The 23,096-nt window shown below is 62.2% G+C and overlaps 2 protein-coding genes across 3 annotated transcripts; one reads left to right on the forward strand and one right to left on the reverse strand.

Moving 5' to 3' along the window:
- Window positions 1-577: 577 nt before the first annotated feature.
- On the reverse strand, window positions 578-15,803 carry LOC111150005 (phospholipase C beta 3). 2 transcript variants are annotated; one of them, XM_022507314.1, is made up of 31 exons: window positions 15,588-15,803; window positions 13,063-13,140; window positions 12,730-12,798; window positions 12,502-12,642; window positions 12,196-12,275; window positions 12,059-12,112; window positions 11,894-11,969; window positions 11,678-11,778; window positions 11,016-11,182; window positions 10,779-10,925; window positions 9,574-9,814; window positions 9,270-9,354; window positions 8,998-9,187; window positions 8,020-8,225; window positions 7,095-7,191; window positions 6,929-7,013; window positions 6,512-6,636; window positions 6,037-6,191; window positions 5,785-5,946; window positions 5,078-5,177; window positions 4,883-4,987; window positions 4,576-4,667; window positions 3,131-3,284; window positions 2,997-3,032; window positions 2,716-2,908; window positions 2,125-2,266; window positions 1,957-2,033; window positions 1,750-1,839; window positions 1,585-1,642; window positions 939-1,025; window positions 578-842 (listed from the first exon to the last, which is right to left on the reverse strand). In XM_022507314.1, the coding sequence occupies exons 1-31, from the start codon at window positions 15,684-15,686 to the stop codon at window positions 639-641; spliced, it is 3,696 nt and encodes a 1,231-aa protein (XP_022363022.1). In that variant the 5' UTR covers window positions 15,687-15,803; the 3' UTR covers window positions 578-638. The 2 variants fall into 2 exon arrangements, with proteins under 2 accessions (XP_022363022.1, XP_022363023.1); XM_022507315.1 differs by lacking the exons at window positions 12,730-12,798; window positions 13,063-13,140 and having other exon boundaries at window positions 12,502-12,588; window positions 15,588-15,686.
- Window positions 15,804-20,532: 4,729 nt separating this feature from the next.
- LOC111149731 (protein phosphatase 1 regulatory inhibitor subunit 14B) lies at window positions 20,533-22,957 on the forward strand. Its single transcript, XM_022506974.1, is given in 6 exon segments — window positions 20,533-20,594; window positions 20,597-20,703; window positions 20,705-20,986; window positions 22,082-22,165; window positions 22,491-22,523; window positions 22,619-22,957. Coding segments are annotated over 6 exon segments (609 nt in total). The 5' UTR covers window positions 20,533-20,560; the 3' UTR covers window positions 22,688-22,957.
- The last annotated feature ends 139 nt before the right edge of the window (window positions 22,958-23,096 follow it).

The following is a 23,096-nucleotide window of genomic DNA, read 5'->3' on the forward strand; positions in this document are numbered from 1 at the left end:
CCACCGGATGTCAGGTCATTGGGAGGATCTGCAAGGACCCAAGCAAGGAGGTCTCAAGGTTGAAAGCTAGCAGCCCTCCCCTGTGGGCCTAACCTCAACCCCACAATGCCCACCAGCCCATTTTATAGATGAGGAAACCAAAGCCCCCAGAAGAACAGCAAAGCCAGGCCCAGGGCCCAGGGTCCTCTCCAGAACTGCCCCACCCCAAACCACATGGCACACAGGGTCCCTGAAATCCACTTTTATTCATGTAAAAAAAAAAAAAAAAAATTCCCAAAGAATAGAGAAAGCATATGACCCCCTACTTCCCAGAGCTCAAAGTCTCTGCCAGTGTTCCCCGGGGAAGTGAGGGAGTCAGCTCCCACTCTGGGGTGTGGGTAGCATGGGAGGGCAAAACCCGGGTGACCCACAGTGACCCAGCACCCTCCTTAGGACTGAAGGCAGGAAGGAGGGGCTGGGGACTAATGGGGCCCCAGAAGGGTGAAAGTAGGGAGTTAGTGTGGGGTGCTCGCCCCAGTTTAAAAAAATAAAATTTCTAAAGATAGAAAGTTAAAAAAAAAAAAAAAAAAAAGCATTAGTGTCTTAGCTTCCTGCCCTCCCAGCACCCCTCCTGCGGCCACCTCTCGCGCTCGTCCAGTTCAGAGCTTCGTATTCTCCTCTTGGCTCTCCGAGTCAGCGCCGGACAGGTGCCCGCTGCTTCCAGGTGCGTGACCATTACTGGCACAGGCCACCAGATGCCCGTCCCCCAGCTCCTCCGGCGTCTCGCCCAGCAGGCTCCGGTGGATCTCCTGGGGCAGACTCGCCCGCTGCTCCTGACACTCCTGGGCCAGCTGGGCTAGCAGCTGAGGGAGGAGGGGTGTCACACAGGCGGCGCCTGGTCCCCCCAGCACTCCAACCTCCAGGCATTCTGACCGCCCGCCACCCCCCACAGGCCTCACCTTGGGCTCCTCTTCTGCCAGCTGCTGTAGGACCTGCTGCTGCCCAGCCACAAGGCGCTCATGCCGCTGCTTCTGGGCCTCCTCCAGCTGCAGGGGGAGTAGGGATGAGGGCTCAACCAAGGGTCTCTAAGGCAGGGGCAGGGGCCAGGCAGGTGCAGGCTCCCAGGGCTGAGGGGCCGGGGTTCTGAGGTGACCCTTATAGCAAAGGTTCCAGACCCAAAGACTCCAAAGCCGTGGGACACCTTTGCAGACAGTTGACTCTGGATGTATCGGGGCAAGACAGAGCCCAGAGGAAAAGGTTCTAGAAGTCCCTCTAGGGCAATATAGCCATAGGCCAGGCACAAGGAGACAAGTTTCTTTTTTCCTTTTTTTTTTTTTTTTTAAGATTTTATTTATTTATTAGAGAGAGAGAGAGAGATAGCAAGCCCGTGTGCGACACAGCACAAGCAGTAGAGGGAGAAGCTGGCTGCCCATCTAGCAGAGAGCCCAACGCAGGGCCCGATCCCAGGCCCTGGGGATCATGACCCAAGCTGAACGCAGCCGCCTAACCAACTGTGCCACACAGGCACCCCAGGACACAAGCTTCTCGGGACTGCAGGAAGAGAGGGGTGGGCTGGGGCCAAGGTGGGGCCCAAGCCTCACTCACCCGACGGATGGAGTTGACCGACTCGGTGATGTGCCGGCGGTTAATCTCTGTCAGTTCCCTGCAGGGAGCGATGCAGAGGGGGCTTGGTGCCCGGCCCCCGGCCCTGCCTGCCCAGCCCCCAGCAGCTGCCAGCCCCCCAGCGGCTCCTGGCCCCAGGGCCCTTACGCCTCCTTCTTATGTTTCTCCCTTGTCTTGGCCTCTGAGATACTGTTATGACGCTTCCTGTCCAGAATCTTCTGCAGTTCCTTCTTCTCCCTGGAAGAGCAGGGCGGGAGGCGAAGAAAGGATCAATGGCAGGTCTGGGGATCTCCTCTCCTCTCTGAGAACAAGCGAGGCCCCTGCCCCACCCCCGACAAGATCTTCTGCCTTCACCTCTCGTTCATCTCCTTCAGCCTCTTGATCTGAGTTGTGTGAGCTTCCAGGACAATCTCCCTGAGCCGCTGCTGAGCCTGTGGACACAGGCGGCCAACGGGTAACCCAGGCTGACGCCAGGTGTGTCCAGGAGGCAGGCCATCCCCTGTGGCCACTGGCCCACCTCACCTGTCTCAGGTGCTCCAGCTGCCGCTCAGCCTCTGTGTCGGCCTGGGCCTCCCTCAGCTCCAGGAGACTCTGCACCTGTCTCTTCTGGAATTCCTGATACCGCTTCGCCTCTTCCTCCTCCTCCTTCTCGTTCTCCCCACCTCTGTAGGAAGAACCCGACTGGGTGATCCTCAGGTTGTCATATGGACTCGGGCTGGGAGGGCAGCGGCGGGCAGGGCAGATCCCAACAGGCAACGGCAGACACCAGCTGGGGCGGGGTGGGGGTGGGGGGCAGGGTCTGTGATGCCAACGACAAGTCCATTAGCCCCATGCAAATGTGGGAGCCTGTAGGGCAAGAGCTTCTGGAAAGAGAGGCTGCTCGTGGGGGACTCCAGCAGAGGCCTGGCTCCCTGGCAGAGAGGGCAGGGCCCACGTGGGACGGCTCCTCGATCTCCCTGGCACCAAACCTTGACTCCTTGTAGGGGGGTCAAGGGGCAGCCCTCGGCCATGCCGCCACGCTCCGCCCACCCCGCCGAGTGAAAACCCCCACATGCACACACACCCTCGTAGTCACAGCAGGGCACACCACCCACGGGCATGCGGGACACTCACAGGACACCCGGCCGTGGGCGGCACCTGCCCTCCGCCCGGGCCTGGGCCAGGCCGCCGAGCAGCCGGCGTGTGAGGGCGACGGCCTTGCGCTGGTGCTTCTTGCGCAGCTCCCGCAGCTCTCGCTCCTGCCGGCCCCGGAGCTTCACCAACGCCTTGTGGCCTCGGAGCTCGTCCAGCGAGGCCGGGGCCACCTCTGAGCAACAGAGCACGGGTGGGCTGGGCGGGGGCTGGCGGGCCCCAGGGAGCACCCCACTCCCCTCCCGCACAGCCCTGCCCCGCACCTGAGAGGAGGCTGGCGATGAGGTCATCCCGCTGGCCTGCAGAGAGGAGGCAGGGTTGTGAGGAGCTGGGGGGGGCGGTGTACGGAGCGGGGGAGCACGACGGGGCTACCCCCGAGGCTCAGGCCGCCCCTTACCTGGGCTGCTGAGTGAGGTGCTGGTAGGGGACGTGGCAGGGCCTGGGGGCCGGCGTGGGGAGGTGTCCAGCGGGCTGGGTGTGGGGTTTGGGGTCAGCTGGGACCCCAGCTGCTGAGACGGAGTCTCTTGGCAGGTCTCTGGGCTGGCCTGAGCCTGACAGGGAGAAAGCAGAAGGCTCTTTCCAGAAATGCTGTCCTAACCTCCCAGGACTCCCCAGTGCCTCTGGTCGGCCTCCCTCAGCCGGTCTGGCTTGGGCTCCCCATCTCTCAATGTGGGGCCATTGAAACAGCTATGAGAAAAATAAGAGGTCTCAAATAAACCCCTTTTCCCTGCAGGGTGTGGGAAAGGTAACGAGAGACCATGTCTCTAGGATGCCAGGCCCTGTTGCGTGTGCTCAGGAACTTCCAGATTGTTCAGGAAAGCCTTGGCCCCACCCCAAATTTCCTCCCCTCTCCGAGTCCCCCTCCACCCTTACCCACAGCTGCTCATCTTCCTCGTTGCTTGGCTCTTGATTAAATCAGCAAAGGAAGTGACCGCAGAGTGGGCACCAGCCTCTCCCACTAACAGCTCCAAGCAGCCTCTCTCCCCGCCAGCCACAGGCCCCGTGGGACTGGGTCTGGACGTGCGGGTGAGCCTCTGCTCCCGACCCCGCCCCGCAGACGCCGCTGCCCAGCTCCTGTCTCCCAGGACCCCATGTTTTAAAAGCTTCTGTGGCTTCCAATGGCTTTGGTGAAGCAGCTGAACTCGGCACTTCAACTCGGACCCTGTTGCTAGAGGAATGCTAGCCCAGGTCTGTCCTGAAGCCCTCTCACAGGCGAAAGGGGTAGTTCCCACCTCCTTAACATGCGGATAGTAACCCAGGGCTGCTGAGCCCACTGAGTCAGAGAAGCCAGAAGCCCTGTCCCATGCCGCTGTCGGAGGCAGAGCCGAGGGCTGGAGGCCTAGCTGGAGAGCCTCGGCATTCCCATGTCTACACTGGGGTGGCAGGACCAAACTCAGGTGCTACGGGGAGGGGGGCGATTCTATGAGTTGAGGGCGTGAAAAGAGCTCCCACCCGGCCAGGCAGAGATCTGGAGCTCAGCATTAACTTGGCTTTATGACCTGGTCTGGATGAGAGAAGCCAGAAAGGAGAACCAGCCCTCCAGACAGAGGCTGTGGGTAAATGCCTCAGGCTGACATCCACAGTAAGGCAGCGAACAGAATCCAGCCCTACTCGGAGAGAGGGACCAGGCACCAGCTGGGGCCGGGATGGGACCGCACAGGCACGGCAGAGTGGGGAACACACCAGGACCAGCCCCAGAGATCAGGCTGCACTGCGTTCCCCACCCAGCCCCCTGCCACACGCCCCCCACCACACACCACCGCTCCCCCACCAGCAGTCTCCAGGGTCCAGGTCAGCCTGAGCCTGCTGCCTCCCACCCACCCCTGACCTGCCTTGGCTTACCTCGCTCTCCCCAATGAGGGCGGCCAGCTGCTTGGCCCTCTGGTCCATCAGGCTGACATGCTTGATGGGGTTGATAAGGGCCTCTGCGTAGTCTGGGTGCAAGGCAGAGGGCAGGCTTTCAGAGACATGCCCCCCGAAGCCACACCTTCCCCGCTGTTCGGGTTCCGTGCAAGGACCCCAGAACCCGCTGTCAGGTCTGTTTAGTGCCCCCTTGATGGGGGCCATCTGGCTCAACCACCACAGACCCTGTTGGCGCCCTGGCCCCTGCCTGGCCTGTGTCCCCCCAGGTTCCCCAGCCCCAGCTTACCCTGGTGGTCGTCAGGAATGTAGTCAGAGGCTTCAGTGTAAATGAGCAGGGCCGGCAGACAGAGCGGCTGGTTGGCCTCGTTCCGCAGACAGATGTAGTGGTACCCTACGAGGGCGGGACAGTGAGGTGGCCAGGCCCCGCTAACCACGGCCCGCCACACGGCCTCCGTGCTTCCCGGAGCCGGGATGGCCTCACCTGAGCGGATGGCCGAGACAGGCAGGATTCGATGCCCCACAAACTTGCCGCCCTCCTCAAAGGCCGCGATGCGCAGGGAAGCCAACGTGGGCAGCACCACCTGAGGACCCGGAGCGCCGCCAAGCCTTGCAGCTGACCCGTGGCTGCTATGCCCACTGAGCCACAACACACCACCGCCATGAGACCAACACCCCGAGCAGACCCTCAGACTGCTGACCCAGGGACTGCCCATCCCGTCAGCCGTGCCACTCAGCGGACAGGCCCCTCCAGGCACCACTCTGATGGGACAGCTCTGGGCCTTGCCAGGTTAGGCACTGGACCGGAAGTCCTGGGTCCTGGCCTGAGGCCACACCCACTCCCACAGACCACAGAGGTCCCAACCCTTCCGGGGGCAGGGATGAGCCCATGTGAGCTTGTGTCTGTGAGCCCAGATCAGTCCCTCCTGCCCGGGAGACGGGGCGGCTGCACCCATGCCTCACAGGGGCCCTCCTGCTGTCTCACCTCCCTGTCCTCTTCCTGAAGCCTACAGAGGGCAAGGAGCCTGAGTCCGACCCTGGCACACACAGAGCCTACCTGGGGCCTAGAGGGGACAGGCCCAGGCTTGGGGTCCCTCGGCACCCCCGCCTTCCGATCCGCGCTACGCGTGCCTGTTTGCGGCTCCCCCCGCCAAGAGAGCCTGGCAGAGCGGGCACGGGCAGCAGGCTCACCTTGGGGAAGTCAAAGGGCTCCTCGTCCCACACGGGATTGAAGGAATTCCCCTGAGAAGTCCGAGTGCGGTATTTGCGCCGCGTATCCACGGGGAGGCCGAACATGTCCACTTCCACATAGATGCCCACCTTCCTGTCGGACAGGAACTGCCCCGAGATCACCTGGTGGGGGGGACAGGAGGGTGAGGCCCCTGCTATGAGGCCCACCCCAAGGACACCCCGCCAGAGCCATCCCTGGCTCCCTGGCCCCACCTTGACCCGCAAGGCATTGGCCACGATGCCGTCCACGATGACTTCGGTGAAGGGATCGAAGGACTTGTCCGGCCGCCGCATGAACTCGGGCTTGAGCAGGTAGCCGCTGCGCCCGTTGTACTCAAACACGCCTGCGTTTAGCTGCATCGCCACGTCTGGGGGTGACAGGGGGAGGCCAAGGGCCAGCAAGGCCCATGGGATGAGGAGGCAGGAAGGACAGCTGAACGCAGAGAGACGATCAGGGAGTACTAGGGTCTGATCAAATGGGATCAGGGCTCCAGACTCTGGAAAGATCAGACAGGGGCTAAGGTCTAGGGTCAGCCAAGGTCAGGAGGTGGGGTTTGCAGAGGTCTTGGCTCGGAGTAGAGATCTAGCATTACAGAGCCAGAGGCCCCTACAAGACAATGAGAGCAGGATCCCTAAGCAGAAGTCCGTGAGGTTGGAGGCCAGGGGGTCGAGGCGGGCTAGTGCTCACCCAGGGTCTGGAAGTTGAGCGCGACAAGCTGGCAGCCGACATTCCAGAAGAGCTGGGGCATGTAGTTGGATGAGTCCACGCGGGTACCCTTGGGGTAGATGCGGCTGAGCTGCTGCTTGTTGTATCTGAGGTTGGCGGTCAGGGGCCATGCCGTGTACTGGCCCCCGCCTTCTGGCTGGCAAGCCAGGCCTGTGCTCAGCTCCTGTGAACCCACTGCCCGGCCTTGGCTCTAGCTGCCCCTCTGGCCCCCTGCCTCTCGGCCTTGCCCCCGAGCAGTTTCCGAGGCTAGCCCCAAACCCAGACCAGGGTGCTCGAGGGTCAGGACCCTGTGTGGGTGGCATCAGTGGGTCAGAACATCTGAGCCGGCCTCTGAGCACCCCACCCTGGTTAGCCTGCCCTGGCAATGTGGAAGGATACTCCACAAACTCCATGGGGCTCTTGGTCAGTTGCTCCATGGCCTTGGTTTCCACGAAAGATGACATCTCGAAGCATTTGTTCCTTTCTGAGGGGTGAGGAGTGGGGGGCGATCAGGCCTGGCAAGGCTGGGCTGGCTCCTATTCCCACCGTCTCCTATCCCACTCACTTCGAGCAGCCTCAAAGGACTTGAACTTGACAGGCTCGATGTAGTTGACGAGTGTGGACATTTCCTCGGTGGCATTGACCTCACTGCTGGCAGTGCCCTGTGGCCCCCAAACAAAGGGTCAGCAGTGCCACGCACCACCCATCCCTCAGCCGGAAGTTCCCTCACCTGCCCCATCAGGAAGGAGGGGCTGACCCTCCACCCACCTCTGCAATCACGCTGCCCAGTGGCTCTCAGCAAGGGCCCCAGCCCCTTCTGGCCTGTCAGTCCCGGTCCCATTCCCTCTGGGACCTTGCCCTGGCCCCCACCTTCCTCCTTTGACTCCTGCCTTCCTGATCCTTGGAAGCTGGCACTCTTCATCCAGCCCCAGGACTCAATGATTCCCATGCGGATGAGCCATTATTTCCAGCCACTATGGGGCCATGTCCCCTCTGCGGCCCACCAAGAGCCCTGAACCCAACACCTGCAATACTGAACTTGGCCACCCCTGCCCGCACCCTTCCTCACTCTGGGCCCCTACCAAATCTGACCTCATGGACCCACTTTTTCTATCACCTCCATTCCTCAGAACTCCACACTCGTCTTATGTGGCCCCTTCCTGTACTCTCCAGTCCTGCCACAGGGCCTTTGCACGTGGTATCCCTCTTCCTTAGGTCCAATCGCCCCATTTCCCTGCCCAGGTCATTCTTCTCTTCTTTCCCCACAATGCTACAGCTTAACTCGCCTCTCCCCAGCCTAGTCGTGAGCACAATTTCACCTGCTCCCATGCCTGTTTACCTAAGACCCCTTCTCCACCCTCTACACACCCTCCCCACCATGAACTCCAGAACAGCAGGGTTAACACCGGACCGTGGCCAGACAGGGGCTCAGCAAATGCCTGGGTCCTTAATCCATGCTCCCTCTGCCTCTTCCCACCTCCAGGGCTGACCTCATCTGTGGTCGGCTTTTTAGGATCTGTCTGTTCCTCCTCTTCCTCATCCTCCTCCTCATCCTCACGGTCTGCAGATCCAAGAGCATCAGCGCCCCGCTGTAGCCCGTCCTCACCCAGCGACTTGCGAGGCTCCAGGCTGGGCTTCTCCAGGGCTACTTCTTCCCCGTTGCTCAGGCCTGGGCAGCTGTCAGAGCTGGGGGACCCTGCAGAGGATACGGCCACAGGGAGTCAGGACGAACACAGACACTTGGGGAGTCAGGAGGGGTTGTGGAGGTGACTCAGTGGGGAAGTCAAGGTCAAGGAGGGAGAGAGCAGAGGTCAGGAGTTGGATGGTATTCAACCCAGTAGTAGAGCACAGGGGTCATGGGTCAAAGGTCAAGGTTGGAGTTCTGTCCATTAGAGAGGTAGGCAGGGCAGCTCAGAGGGGTGAGAAGCCAGGAACTGGGGTACAACTGCCTTGGCAGTGGGGGTGAAGGATGACACGGTGGGGTTCCGAGTGAGGTGTCAATCAGAGCCAGACCCAGTGAGGGGGCTTAGTGAGGTAAGCGGTCAGGGGTGGGTGATACAAGGGACCTTAACAAAATAAGAGCTCAAGGGTTAGCTCAAATTATCACCGGCTGCGTGGACAGACTCAGAGGGGTCAGAGGACAAGGGTCAGAGCCGAAGCATGAGGATGTGGTTCACTGAGACCAGAAGTCAGAATTCAGAGTTATAATGTGGTTGAGAGGAGGGCTGTGTGAGGGGGGAGGCTGAGACTGATGGGTCAGAAACTTGATGGAACCCAATCCAGTCAGGCTATAGTCTGGGGAGGTCAGGGCCCGGGGTCGGGGGTCAGAGGTCCCATCCTCGGCTGAGAGGCTTAGTGAGAAGGGAGGACAGGCTGGGAGCAGGAGGAGGACCACCAGGGAAGTGGGGCTCAGCGAGGCGAGAGCTCAGGGTCGGGATCGGGGTCAAAGGCTGGGCCCAGGGCTGTACCGAGCTGAGGGGAGGAGGGCTCAGTGGTGGCAGCCGAGCTCTCACTCAGGGCCGAGTTGCTCTGTTCCAGGGGCCGCTTGCGCACAGAGCTGTTGGGGACACCGGTGCTGGGCTGGTGTCGCTTCTTGTTCTTCACCAGGATGCGGCCCATCAGGTCCTGGGGGCTGGGCAGGGGGACGCCTGGGGCCAGCTGGTGGGCACAGAGAGGTCAGGGCCCGCCGGGGAGTCCTCACCACCCCCCCATGCCCTGCCACAGATCCAAGCCCTCCTACCGGGTACTTGTCCAGCGGGTCGATGAGCAGCGCGTCCCCAAAGATGGACCGGCAGTACTCGGCCATCTTGGCCTGCTGCTTTGCTCTGCGGGGCCAAGGTTAAAGGTCAGAGGTTCCGGGGACGGGGGGCAGGGGTGGGGGTGGTGGTGGTGGTGGTGGCGGCGGCATGCGAAGCTGACGTCCCCAGGGTAGACAAAGATCCTCAGGGTCAGAGGTCACAGGAACAGTGTCATGGGAGGATGGCTGCCTCTGGGCCGATGGGGGCGGTGGGGGGCGGTGGTCCTCAGGTCAGGGGCCCACTCACGAGTCCACGTGGTTCTCAAAGGAGAGGATGACGGGGTAGGGCGAGGTCTTGAAGGCAGTCTCCGCGATGGCCTCGAGCACGTCCCGCAGCGGCACCTCCGTGGTCATGGTGAAGCCGTGGGTGATGAAGGGCTCCTCCTCGGGCGGCCGGCCTTTCCACACGTCCAGCTCCACGCAGCGGCAGCCCCACAGCAGCGCCTGCCGGTACATCTCCACCGACGAGGTCCCGGCCAGCTGCCCCGCTGGTGGCGAGGCCCCATCAGCACCGCCACCCGGCCCACCGCGCTCCTCACCCACTCACCACCACCCCTCCCCCGGCCTGTGCTGCTCCAGCCCCGCTGGAGACGTGGAGGCCCCAGTGGCGGCCCAGCCCGGCCCTGGCACGCTGTCTGGCCAGCCCTTGATCGCTCCTTAATTTGCTGTGGAACCAGCGCCATCTCTCCCGAAATCCCCCAGGGCAGGGCCCGTGTCCTGCCACCCAGCCCTTGGCTCGCGTCCAAGCCGGGCAGAGTCAGCATCGAGCAGCGCTGGCTGCTGATGGGTTCTTCCTCCAGGACTCACCCTCTTGAGGATAAACACCCACCACCCCCGCCTCCAGCTACTGACCTGAAGTGGGGAGTCGTCCCCAATGCCCCCATAGCCCCCCACTTCCCTCTCCTCCTTCCATCCACGGATGGCCTCTATTACCTTCTGCCTGGGGCCCCTCCCTGCCTCCCATCCCATCTCTGGGGAGCACCTGGCTTGTCACACTTCCCAAAACATACCAGGTCTCATGACCTCCCATGATTGACACCCTCCAGAAAGCCTTTCCCGCCCACTTAGGATCAATCCAAATTCCTTCCGTGCCCTGTGGTCTAGCCCTGCCTCCTTTTCTCACTCCTTCTCACGTCTACTTGCCCCAGCACCCGCCCTGCCTCCGGCCTCCTTCCCTGCTGACGAGCACCCAGGAGTGTCCTGCTCCTGGCCTTCAGTGCTCCTTTACAGGTGACAGGTGCAGGGCTCAGCCCTTCCCCAGGGAAGCCTTCCAGACCACCCAGGAGAGGCGCCCATGCAGAGAAGCCGCGCTCCCCCCAAGGGTAGGCTGCCTGTTCCCCGCCTGCTTCCCCAGCACCGGCCACCCGAAACGGAGGGAGGTCACAGAAGGGGCTGCGGGCGGAGGGCACGGAGGCCACTGCCCCAGCTGCCCACGGTGGGGGGCTCGCTCACCTGTGAGATAGGTGTTGTGTGAGGAGTTGATGAAGTAGGCACTCAGAGGCTGGGTCATGTCCGCGCTGAGATCCAGGGCCTCCAGGGGCAGGATGCCATTCTCCTCACCGCCCAGGTAGCGGCTGAAGCCCTCCATGGACATCTGGTCTGGGGGATGGGTGGGGTCAGCAGGCTCAGCCGGGGCGCCTCCTGATGCCCCCCCACCCTGCCCCTCCGACGGGCTCCTCAAGGGCTCACCACGCTCTAGGAACTGCTGGTTGGGCTCATACTTCTCGATGAGCAGCCGGGCCTGGGATGGCCGCAGGGGTGGGTACAGCACCTCGTTGAGCCTCGGGTCCCGTTGCTTCTGGTTGATGAAGTCCATGAGCTGCTCCAGCGTCAGGTAAGGCTTGCCCTTGGCGCCTCTAGACAGGGCAGGAAGCTGGGTCAAGCCGGACCATCCCCATTCTCTGTGCCACGCCCTTGCCCTCGGAGCAGGAGTCGGGAGGTCGGGGCCTGGCTCTCGCACCTGCTGACTGGGACTTGGGCAAATGGCTGCCCACTCTGGGCCTCAGTTTTCCCATCCACTCACTTTCCTAACCCCGAGGTGCTGGCATTGGCATTAGCAAGGGCTTCGGAAGCCACCAAGGGTTTGGCCTGCCAGGACTGCTTCCGGACACTGGACCCAACCTCGCTCTATGAGCTCAGGCAAGTCCCACAGCTCATCAAAGCTGCTTGGTCCCCCGCCCCGGTATAGGGTGATGCAAAGGGTCAGCACAGAGCAGTTCACAGCACTGCCCCAGCCCCAGCCTCCACGGGACCCCCGGAAGTTCTGCTTCCCCTCACTGTGCTGGAAGGAATGCCAGCAGAGGCCACACACAGAGCACTGGGGGCTCGGAGGGGGGCCCAGCCCTGCTCACATCTCCAGCAGGATCTTGTCAATGTCTGGCCGCAGACACAACTTATTCAGGAACCGCTCGAAGATCTCCAAGGAAAACTCGTCGGGCCGGATGGACTCACTCTGGGGTGGGGGTTGGGGGGAGCCCAGAAGTGTGGGGTGAGAACCCAGGGCAGCTGGCGCCAAAGACCGGGCACCCATCCACCCCACTCTCCCTATGTCGCTCCGGCCTCCTCACCCGGTTGAAATTGAGGCCACAGGATTCCAGTGCAGTCTCTACCCGCTTCTTATCTGCTGAAAACATCTTCAGGATACTGGGCAGGTGAGAGGGGTCAGAGTCACAGGGGCGAAGATCACCCAGATGGGGACAGAAGAGAAGGTACTGAGGGCCAGGGGTACTCACTTCTTCACCGGAATCCGTCCGTCCTGGTTCACCTGCAGCTTCAGCTTTGTGTATCTGGGGAGGCAGAGGCCTCAGGGTCACACGCCGGCCGTGGTCACCTGAGTCCCCGCCACCCCGCGGCCAGGCCCACGACTCACGCTTTTCGCAGGAACGTGTTCCGGGAGGCGTTCTGAGCCAGGATGTTCATAGCCAGCTTAAACAGCTCCTCGGTCCAGACCTGAGGGGTCGGGAGACGGAGTGAGGGTGGGAGGGGGTGATCTGGGAAGAGAAGGGTTGGCCCAGCCCCAGCCAACACCCAGAATCAGGCATGAGCCACAGTATGTTGCTTAAATACTGCTTTGTCAGAGGATGATTAGAAACAGGGGCAGAGAATAGGCTCACGCGCGCGACAGACACTAAGCAGCGGTGGCTCCCCTGGGGCTGACCCTTGGGCCCCAGCCCACCTTGGCTGTGTCATCCTGCACGGCCATGAAGTTCAAGAACGTCGTATTCACCGGGTCTGGCCCAGCCACCACTGTCATCAACTTCTCCTCCAGCCGGGCATCAGGGCCCCCAAAGCCCAGCACCTCCCGGATCTTGGGGTCCTGAGTAGTCGAAAGCCAAGGGTAAAGAGGGGTGTTCCCACCCCCAAGGCCTCACTCCCTTTCTTAGTCAGGGCCCCCACCACTTACCTTGGGCAGGCGGGCATAGCGACCCGTCCGCGTGTCCCTGATGGAACTGATGTCCAGTGTGTCCACCTCCTGGGGAAACCAGAGGCCAGGGTGGGTCTGAAAGGCTATGGGGCAAGAGCCAGGGGCCCCCAAGATCTCCACCCAAGCCAGGGAGTGGCCACCCCCTGCTGTAGCCCCAGCCTCAGCCCCCCACCCGTAGCACTTCCTGTCCAGGGAGCCGTGGGAGAGGTCAGCCAGCAGCTGGGCCCCACCCTCTTGGGTGGGTGGGAGGGGAAGGGGGGTCTGGGCCAGGGGCCCTAGACCTAAGCAGGCAGTACCACTGCCCCCCCTCACCATGTTGGGTCCAGTCCAATACAGAAAAAAGCCATTGGAGTCCACACGCAGGGTTACCAGGTTCCGACTGGAGGCCTCCTGGGGATGGGATGGACCGGCAGGGGTCAGTGAGTGAGGGCTGGGGCTCAGGCTTGGGCCCCGGGCTCCCTCAGGCCATCCACCCAGTGTTTCTGCCGGTGAGTGACGATGAAGCCTCATCCAGCCCACAGGTTCCCCTACGGTCCTCAGGATGAAGCTTACACAATTGTCCCTGGCATAGCAACAGGGGTCCCAATGCCCCTCCCGGCCTCACCTGTCTCTGACCCTAAGGCTCAGTCACAGGAACCACTACCTTTCCCCTCCTCCAGCTCTTGCGTTTTTGTTCCTTTGCTAGGACTGCCTTTCTTTCCTTCCTTCTCGACCCATGAAATCTGACCCACCTTCTTGGGGAGGCCTCCCCAGAGTCAGAGCACCCTGAAGCCCCCTTGAGAATATTTATGGGATGAAAGCAGATGGTTTGAAGTCTGACTTCTACATGTCTTGTGTCCCTCAGGGCCTCATGACAACCAGTCAGCCCTGACATCGGCCTCAAAGCCCATGACCCCCCCCATGCCCTGCACCCAACGGGAGCCTCAGTCTTCTGCCTCACCCCATCTTACAAAATACGGACTAAATCCCCCCAGAAGGGGACGCGCCCTGCCCTTGGGACTGGACAGCGAATTCTGTCTTTCCTCCAACAGCCCTGCGGCTGGCAGGAGGGCAGGGAAGAGTATGCCAGCCCTATTTTCTGAGGAGGATCTGGTCTCGGCACACTCCCAGGGCCACCCCTGTGTGACTCAGGACCAGCAGCCAAGGTGGAGGGGGAGGTCATCAGGGTCAGCGGCCCTCTAAGAGCTCACTTAGTCCTCCTAACAACCTTACGAAGTACATGCTACTGTTCTTCCCATTTAACAGATCAGGAGCCTGAGGCATAGGGAGGCTACGAGGCTTGCTTAAGGTCAAGAGGAGGCCCTAGGATTTGCTCGCGGGCAGTCTGGCTCCAGAATCCAGATGCCTGGGAAGGAAGGAAACAAGACCCCTGCTAGGCTCCCAGCTCCTGGCCTTAGCTGCAACCCCACAGTGGGAACTGGGATGAGTCTCCACTTTCCAGAATTGGTTTCTGTTTCTGGAGAATTGGGGACTGCACCAGCCCCGCCCATCTCTTTTCTTATAAAGGCCAGGAGGCCTTGGAACTTTGGGGGTGCCTGGGCCTCCCCATCTCACTGTGCTCACACCCATCTTCAGCTCCTCCTTGGGATTCCCAACCCTGAGGCTCAGGTCCCCCAGCAGTGTGAGGGGAGGGGAGGTCTGTGGGTACAGACCCCAGGGCCTTCCCCTGCCACACTCCCAGTGTCTGGCCTTCAAAAACAGCCCAGGTCCCCTGCTCTTCAGCCCTAAGTCCCAGTCAGCAACCCCCACCCCACCCCCAGGGCCCTCTCCCAGTTCCCACTTCCTTATTTGGGTTTATCACACTGGAAGGAAAAGGAGAAACTTTTCCCTGCACGCAGGACTGGGGGGAGGGGTCTCCCCCGGTCCCCGGAGCTCCCAGGCACCCCTCTAAGGCACACCTGCTGCCTCAGGCCACGCCCCCAGCCCCTCCCCCTAGCTCCCACGCCTACCCGCCCCACCCAGCCGGAAAGGAACCCAGAGTCTTCCAGGCCTCCGGCCTGACTGGGAAGGAGCAGCGGGGAGGCTCATACGGGCCGGGTGGAGGCCCTGGGGAAGGAAGGGGCCCAAGGGGCAGAGGAGGGGGCGGTGTGAAAACGGGGATGGGGCGCAGGACAGGTCAGAGAGCTGCAGGTGGGGACCCGGGCATCTGGGAAGCAGCAGGGGCAGGGCAGGTAGAAAGGGGGGGCAAGGATTTATTGGGGATCAAAGTCCCTGATGCTAAGAAATGGAAGGCAAAGTTCCCCAGGACCGGAGGAACTTGTGGGGGCAAAGACTCCACTAGGGGGTGACTTGACTGCCCTCCTGAGCAGAGAGCTGGGATGGGCTCCTGAAGCAGGGCAAAGGGGTGCAGGAAGAGCAGGGTGAAAAAGTGATGAATGGAGAACAATGTTCAGGCTAGGGCACTAGGAAGAATGGGGTGCGCTGAGCCCGATTGGAGCCAGGGTCCTCCAGCCAGAGTCCAGTGCCAGGCAATGGTCTGAGGACCAGGCCAGGGTTGGGGGAATCAGAATTAGACCGGCAGGCAGGGAGGGGTGGGAAGGGCGAGTGAAAAGAGGTGGGGGGGGGAGGACGGGATTCATCGGGGTTCCAAGTCTCCGGGCCAAAGAGTGGAAAGCCAAATTTTCCTCAGCTGAATGGACTGGGGCTGGGGGTGGGGGACAAAGTCTTCATTACGGGCACGATTGGGGACTCAAGTTTCCGGAGCACAGCCAGAGTGGCTTCGGGGTGGGGGGGCGCCGTGGCCAGGCCAGGCTCGGGTGGGGGTCTCCGGCGTCTGACTGGGCTTGGGCGAGGGAGTCCCAGGAACTGGGTGGAACGTGGGGGCCCCCCGCGCTTACCTCGTCCCATTTGATGAACTTACTCCCGCGCCGCAGGGTCTCTACCACGGTGGGCGGCTCCAGCTGCAGCGCGTGGACGCCGGGCCTGGCGCCGGCCATGGCCCGGCTAGGGGCGAGTCGGGTACCCCCGGAGCCCCGACGAGGACCGACGGCGCCGCTGCTCCCTCCGCGCGCTCCCGCGCGGCCCGCTCCGGCCCCGCGGCGTCAGCGCCCGCCCGCCCGCCAGTCTGTCCCGGACAGACCAGAGAATCGGCGGGGCCCGGGCGGGGCGGGGCGGGGGCGGGGCCGCTGCGGCCCCGCCCCCTCCCACCCGCGTCGGGCCCGCCCGCCCCGGGTCGGCGGCTCCCCCTGGCGGCTGGGGCGGCGAATGCAGCCAGAGGGGGGATGGGGCAGGGGCATAACCTGGACCCCGGCCCTTTGCCGGGGCTACTCGTCAGGACTTGCCTGGGGTCGGAGGGCAGAGCTTGACGCCAGAGTGGTTGTTACGGTGCAGCCAGAGGGAGTGGGTGTAGAGGGCGCTGCTGAAGACTGGGAGGGGGTCAGCCGGCTTAGGTTTCCGAGGGATGGGGGCGAAGGTACTATCGGAGGGCCAGGCATGGGCGGGGGGGCGCGCAGAGCCTGGCCCCCACCACACTCCAGCAGCACTTAACTGAGTGCAGGAAAAGCCACTCCCACCCCACCCACCCCCGCCCTCACTTACCCTCACCCCCTCCTGCAGCAGCTCTGTCCCCCCCACCCGGGGAGCACTTAGCCAGCTAATGGGCCTCCTGCCGGCAGGCGCCCCTCCCCCGTCCCTAGCTTGGGGAGGCCGGGCGCCTGCTGCCTTCTTTAAGGACCCATGCATCCTGGTCTTCCCGTGTGAGCCCTAGAACAGCCCACTTCCTGTTCTGTAGACCCCCGTGACTCAACCTGGGCCCTGTCCCTGGGGCTTCCTACTGAACGCTGCGAAGGAGACAACTGCTCGTTTGCCCAGAGGGTTCAGAAGCCTCGCGGGTGTCCACGGACAAGGGAGGGTTGAGGAGGGGCTCTGCGATGCCTGGCCTACAGCAGGTGCCCTGAAATCGGTGCTCCAGGGATGGGAGGGGGGAAGGCGCATGGGCACTGGAATAGGTAGGGGCTGCAGCCCCTCCCGCAGGGCTTGGCTGGGGGGGGCTCCTGCCTGGGGGCCCCTGTGGGAGCCCCCCCAATACAGAGACACTAGCAGCAGTAGGTTTAAAGTAGAACTCATCCAGAGGGGCCAGCCAAGTCACCTAGAAACCCAGAAAGAGACTAGAGCTGGTTCTGGGGGAGGAGGGGTCAGCCAAGGAGGAGCGGGCCCTGCAGGCCCCCTGGCCCCAGGCTCTCAGATCCCTAAGGGGAGCCCCGCCTGGCGTTGGCCATCCTCAAAATCTCCACCTTGTTGGACACCAACTCTAACCTAAGGAATCTCCTTGCCTTTGGCAGAGACCCTGTGGGGTGGGATAACTATTTCCCCTAGAGGCCAGGAGAGTTGAAGAGACTTGCCCAAGGTCACACAGCTTTGCAGGAGGATTTTAGCCCTCTGACTTGAAGGCTGACTCATCCTGCCTCCGCTCCTTGCCCTTGAGACAAAGAAAGGGGGACAGAATGTGTGATTCCCCTCGTCCTCTCTCACAAGAACAGCAGAGCCATACCCTCAAAGATCCAGAGAACACCAGGTCTCATTGGGCAGAACCATGTAGGGTGGCGAGGGGTGGCCTCTGCTCCCCCAGCATGGGTTCAAGTCTACCAGCAGAACTTAGCCCTTCTGTGCCTCAGTCACCTTGTCCAGAAACCGGAGATTGTGGGAGTATGAAATAAACAAACGGCAACAAGACGCCCCCAGCTGCAGGCAGCTGGACACCTGAGTGTGCTAGCAGATTGGGGGGCATTAGGGAGGAAGAGGAAAGGGCACAGATCAGCTCGGAAGCAGGGGGCTTGCTAGCCAGTGCTGGGGCTAGTTGGGGCAGAGCTGGGGCTCTAGACCTTGGACAGGGATGCCTCATAGATACACTGGGCTGCAGCTCTTCGGAAAACAGGATGGGCGCCTGTTTCCTGAGCCTGAGCCTCTCCCTCCCACCACCCCCCATCTCCACCCCATGTCCTCTGAGGCCAGGGTAGCCCCCATTAAAGGGCTCCTTCCTTCTCGGACACTTTCTTCCAGTCTTGGTAATGGTAATAGGGTTTCTCGGCAAGCAGTAATAATGGTGGAAGGAACGCAGCCTTTCCGCCTCTACCCCGATTAAGGGATTAAGAGAGCGGGCCTTGGCCCACGGGACCCTCCCTCTCCAGGGCCTGTGCTTCCGAGAGGTGCTGAAAGCAACCTTGGCAACACTCTGGTGGAGAGGGGGCTGGAACCTCAGGTCGGGTGGGGCTGGGGAGGCCACAGTCTGAGGCTGGCAGGATGAGGAGCCGCGGCCGCCCCACACTCCAGTCCCAGGAGGGCTTAGGCAGGAGAGCAAGGGCTGGGATGTAGGCCCTCAGCACTGAGCTCTAGGGCCCCCAGCCACCAGAGATTGGTAAAATCAGCCCCCCGGAAGAGGCTCAGAGCAGGTAAGTGACAGGTCCACGGCCTTGCAATGTGCTGGGCAGAGCGAGGATCTGAACCCAGTTCTCCCACTCCACAGGGCTGTGCAGGACAGCCCAGCCTCCCACAAGGCTGCAGGCCGGCATGACCACCCTGTTCTCAGGATGGGGTGGCCCTGGGAAGGGAGGGAACCGGCACCAGAGCAGTGGGAATGGCATAGAAAATGGAGAGAGGGAGTGTCAGGAAGAGCATCTCCAGCTCCTCCCCACCCTGCCCAGAGAACCCCCAGGGGTGCCCCTCTTAACTACGAGCACCCCTAAGGCCTGAAGCAATGCTGTGGTTCAGAGAGCAGACCTGCCCTGGTGGGTGAGGTGGGGTGTGGTAGGGAATTTGGACTCCGGTAAATTGCTCTTCCCACAGGCCAGGCGGGGAGCCAGCGGCCAGGCCCGGGATGGGGCTCCTGGTGAAAAGAATGGGTCTTGCCTGATCTGCAAGAGCAAGGGTCAGCCCTCCACTGGCTCCCCAGGCTGCCCCAGGTGGGTGGACGGGAAAATAAGGCCAGGAGAAGGGCTGGGGAGGGAGGAGGCCCGAGCCTGCTCTACGGGCCCTGGGATGAGCCCTGAGAGCCTGCCCCCAACCCAGGCCCTGCAGGCAGAAGCCCACTTTGCCGCTCCTGCAACACGTACCATTCGCACTCTCTGCATTCATCGTCTCTTCTTCCCAGCTACAGGGTAAGCTCAAAGTTCTGGCTTTGAGTTTGACGGCAGCACCGGCTGTGTGACCCTGGGCCAGTCGCAGCCTCTCTCTGAGCCCTCCCTACTAAAGTGGGCTTCTCTGACATCCAGAGAGAAGGTGTCTTTGAGAGGCTGGAACAGAACCACTCACTGGCCCTCAGATGCTGAGAATCAGCCTGGGACTGTGGAGGGCGAGCTTGCCATCCATGGAAGCATCTCAGAGGGGCTGAGTTCACAAGCTCAGTTCACAAGCTGACCTCTATGGTCCTGTCTTTGATCCTTCCACGTATTTTCTCACTGAATCTCGGCCACAGGCTTCTGAGGAAATGCCAGGCACAGAGAAAGCCATTCATTCTTTCATCCAGTCACGTGTTCAGCAACAGTTACAAGTCTGACGCCCGCGGTGCTGGGAGTTTAGCAAGAATCGGGTCATCTGCTCCATACACGGGGGTCTGAAGCCCAGCCGGTCACTCCGCGTTGGGCACCAGCAGTAAACAAGGGCCACACAGCTCTTGGCCCCACGGAGCACATAGTCTAGAAGTGGGAGACAGAGATGCCATGAAGGAGAGAGACCATTCAGAGATGGGGTGATCTCGCGGGGTGCGGAAATGACATGCGAGTTCTGTCGGGAAAGGTGGGCCAGGTAAGGCGCCTGTGAGAGCTGAAGGACAGAGGTGCGGCAGGGCAACGATCTGTGGGAGAGCGAATGAGGTGGCCTCAAGCTGGAGCCAACTGTGTGAAACTGACCGGACGAACGCTTTTTATGGGTCAGCTGTTATTATCATTTTTATTATCGGGGATATCATCTCCCCCATTTCCCGGCTCTTTACTCCTGAGTTCCCTCTTTGTACACACCGAGGTTGCGGGGAGGGGGGTGCGGCCTGTGGAAGCCAGCCGAACGAGGGCGCCCCAAACAAGTCCTGTGCTTCCCCGCTCTGGCCCCGCTGAGGGGGAGGGGCGGCCAGGCCCGGCCAGACTCCGGGAACTACATTTCCCATAATTCCGTTCCCGCCGCCATCTTGGCCGGTGGGCGGTGGCAGCTTAGGGTCTAGCCCTCCAGGCGGTTCAGCTGGTTCCGCTCGCCCGTAACCTGGGCCTCCACTATGGGGGCTGCGTGTCCTCGCCCAGTAGGGCCTCTGGGGACCTGCGCAGCCCCTGTCCGCTTTCTCCGCCCCTCCACTCTTAGGAACCTGGTCCACGTGTCGGTCTACGGTGGAGGAGGCTACTCGCCCTCCTCTGGCCAAGGACCGGAGGACCCAGACCTTGGGGGCTCCCACGTCTCCTCTCCAGACCCCCGCCCTGCACATACTGCCCACACCCCTCCATTCCCAGATGACCCCTGTTTTTGCGTCAGTGAGGACAGAACACTAGGATCCCGGCAGGAGCCCAAATCCCGGTACCGGGCGCCTAAAACGCCAGGATTGAGGCGGGAAGGTTAAAAAGGATTATCAAACAGCCAGGCCCAAACCTCTGATGGCTAGACCCTCCCCTATACCCTGCCCGGGGGTGGGTGGGAGTGAGGGACTTGCAGAGGGACTGGCCCTTTAAGGGGGTGTGGTCGGGGGGCGGGGCAAGCGAGCGAGACAGAGAAAGCGGCTTCGGCGGCTTCGGCGGCGGCGGCGGCGGCGGCTCGGGCGGCGGCCGCGGGGGACAAAGGGCGGGCGGATCGGCAGGGAGGGGGCGGGGCGCGGCCAGGCCAGGCCCGGGGGCTCCGCATGCTGCAGCTGCCCCCGGGCGCCCCTGCCGCCGCCCTCGCCGCCGAGCCGCGCGGAGCGGAGCCCGCAAGCTAACCCGAGCCAGCGGCCCGGAGCCAGCCGGCGGGCGTCCCGGAGGCGGCGGCGCAGGGAGGGGCCCTACGCGCGCACGTGGCCCCGGCGGCCGCCATGGCGGACAGCGGCCCCGCGGGGGGCGCGGCGTTGGCGGCCCCGGCGCCCGGACCAGGCAGTGGTGGCCCAGGGCCCCGCGTCTACTTCCAGAGCCCCCCTGGGGCTGCAGGCGAGGGCCCGGGCGGCGCGGACGACGAGGGCCCAGTGAGGCGCCAAGGGAAGGTCACGGTCAAGTACGACCGCAAGGAGCTACGGAAGCGCCTCAACCTGGAGGAGTGGATCCTGGAGCAGCTCACTCGCCTCTACGACTGCCAGGTGTGTACCCTACTCTGCGTTGACACCCTAAGATCGTTCCCTAGTCGGGCTGCTTGGGAACCCCACCTTGCGCCTGCCTGTCACCCGGAGTCAATGGGCGCTCCGCTTCCGCGCGCTCCCCTCCCTTTCTATACTCCCCGCCCCCAGTGTGTGCTCTTTCTTGTCTGACCTTAAGTCACTTCAGTCTTCTCCCTCGTGACTCTCTCATGTCCCTACTGTGGTCAAGCTTAGGGGTCTTCTAGAAGCCTCAAGGGATAGCCTGGGGCATGGGCAGGAGGCTAGCCTGGGCGGGCAGTGCAAGGAGACCTACCTGGTGCTTGCTAACCATATCTGGTTAAAAGGCAGGAGCCTGGTGGGATTGTACAGGGTCTGGGCTGTTCTAATGGGCCAGCCTGCCGCTCCATTTTGGTGTAGGAGCAAGTAGCCTTCCTCTGGGTTCTGGTTCTCCACCCCATGACTCCTTCCTTGCTCAAACGGTGACTCAGGCCCCTGGGGGGCAGGGTGGAGGAGTGGTCTTGCCCTGTGCTGCTGCCTACCCTAGACCAGCCCTGGAATGCATCTGGCTCAAGACTGGATAGACGCTTCCTGGGGGGGAGGGCTGGCGGGCACCCCCTCCCTCAGCAAAGCATACGCTCTTTGTTTCCCCCTTACCAGCCCTGGGTCCTTCCCACTGACCCCTCACCCTTTACTTCCTCCCCACTCCTGGGAAGCTGTGACAGGTGTTTGGGGGAAGGGTAGGGGCTGTGAGGAGTTGAGACAGCTGGCCCCACCTGTGCGCTGACTTGGGTGTGGGGGGGCGGGAAGTTGGGGCAACACATCTGCAGGGTTCTCAGCCCAGGGTCCGCCAGCCCTAGCTGTCTGGCCCTGTCTGGCACCCACGGTGCCCAACTGGCAGGGACAGGAAGCTCCCCCCCCCCATTGGGCATTTTGCCTTGGCACAGGCCTGATCTGTTTTCTTCCTCGGACAGCTGCCGCTGTCTACTGGGCGAAGAAGGCTGGCTCATCCCGCTGTTGGGCAGGGGCCCCAGCCAGAGCTCACCCCCTCTCTCCCAACTCAGGCCCTTGTCTCTCCCTCCTCCCCCACCCCCACCCCAGGAGGAGGAGATCCCAGAGTTGGAGATTGATGTGGATGAACTCCTGGACATGGAGAGTGATGATACCCGGGCTGCCAGGGTCAAGGTGAGAGAGGGGCTCGGAGAGACAGCAGGACTGTAGGTAGGGGAGATCAGGGAGGAAAGGGCTGCCTGGAGGCGCTGCCCCTTGGGTAAGCAAGGCTCTAGATTTAGGCCTTCTTTGGTTGTAGTCAGTCAGCTCTGTGATGGTGAGCCTCGGCTTCTGCCTCTGTCAAATGGGGCGAATGGTGCTTGCCCAGCTGTTGAGTAGCTGTGACATCATCTGTGCCTTGGGAGTGGCCCCAGTCCCTTGGAAGTGGGTACAGGTGAACTTTAAGTCCCTGTGACTTAGAACTCACAGCTGTACTTAACCTCCCACCATGCCCTCCTAGGAGCTGCTGGTTGACTGTTACAAACCCACTGAGGTAAGTAAGTGGTTTCCCCGGAGGCTGGGGTGAGAGGGGCCTGGGTTTCTGTCATCATGCAGTCCGGTCTCCCTAATGCCCTCCCTTCTGTTCAGGCCTTCATCTCTGGCCTGCTGGACAAGATCCGGGGCATGCAGAAGCTGAGCACACCCCAGAAGAAATAAGGGTCCTTGACCCCGGTGAATGGTGGCTCCCACAGGACAATCGCTGCCCCCCGACCTCGTAGCAACAGCAATACCCGGGGGGGCCCTGCGGCCAGGCCTGGTGCCATGAGCAGGGCTCCTCGTGCCCCTGGCCCAGGGGCCTCTTCCCTGCCCCCTCAGTTTTCCATTTTTGGGGTTTTTTATTGTTATTAAACTGATGGGACTTTTTGTGTTTTTATATTGACTCTGCGGCGCGGCCCTTTAATAAAGCTAGGATATGCCTTTGGTGCAGCTCACAGGCTCAGCTGGTCTCTTTTAGGGGGGACACACTGCTCCACGACTGGACTGCTGCCAGCTCAGCGTCTTCCCAGGTGACCACAGGCCTTCCTGAGGGCCATGTAGCCATGGCGATAGCCCAGTGCTGGCTCCC

The sequence above is a fragment of the Enhydra lutris genome, unplaced genomic scaffold (assembly GCF_002288905.1).
Source record: "Enhydra lutris kenyoni isolate GAN:26980312 unplaced genomic scaffold, ASM228890v2 scaffoldscaffold22, whole genome shotgun sequence".
NCBI lineage: Eukaryota > Metazoa > Chordata > Mammalia > Carnivora > Mustelidae > Enhydra > Enhydra lutris.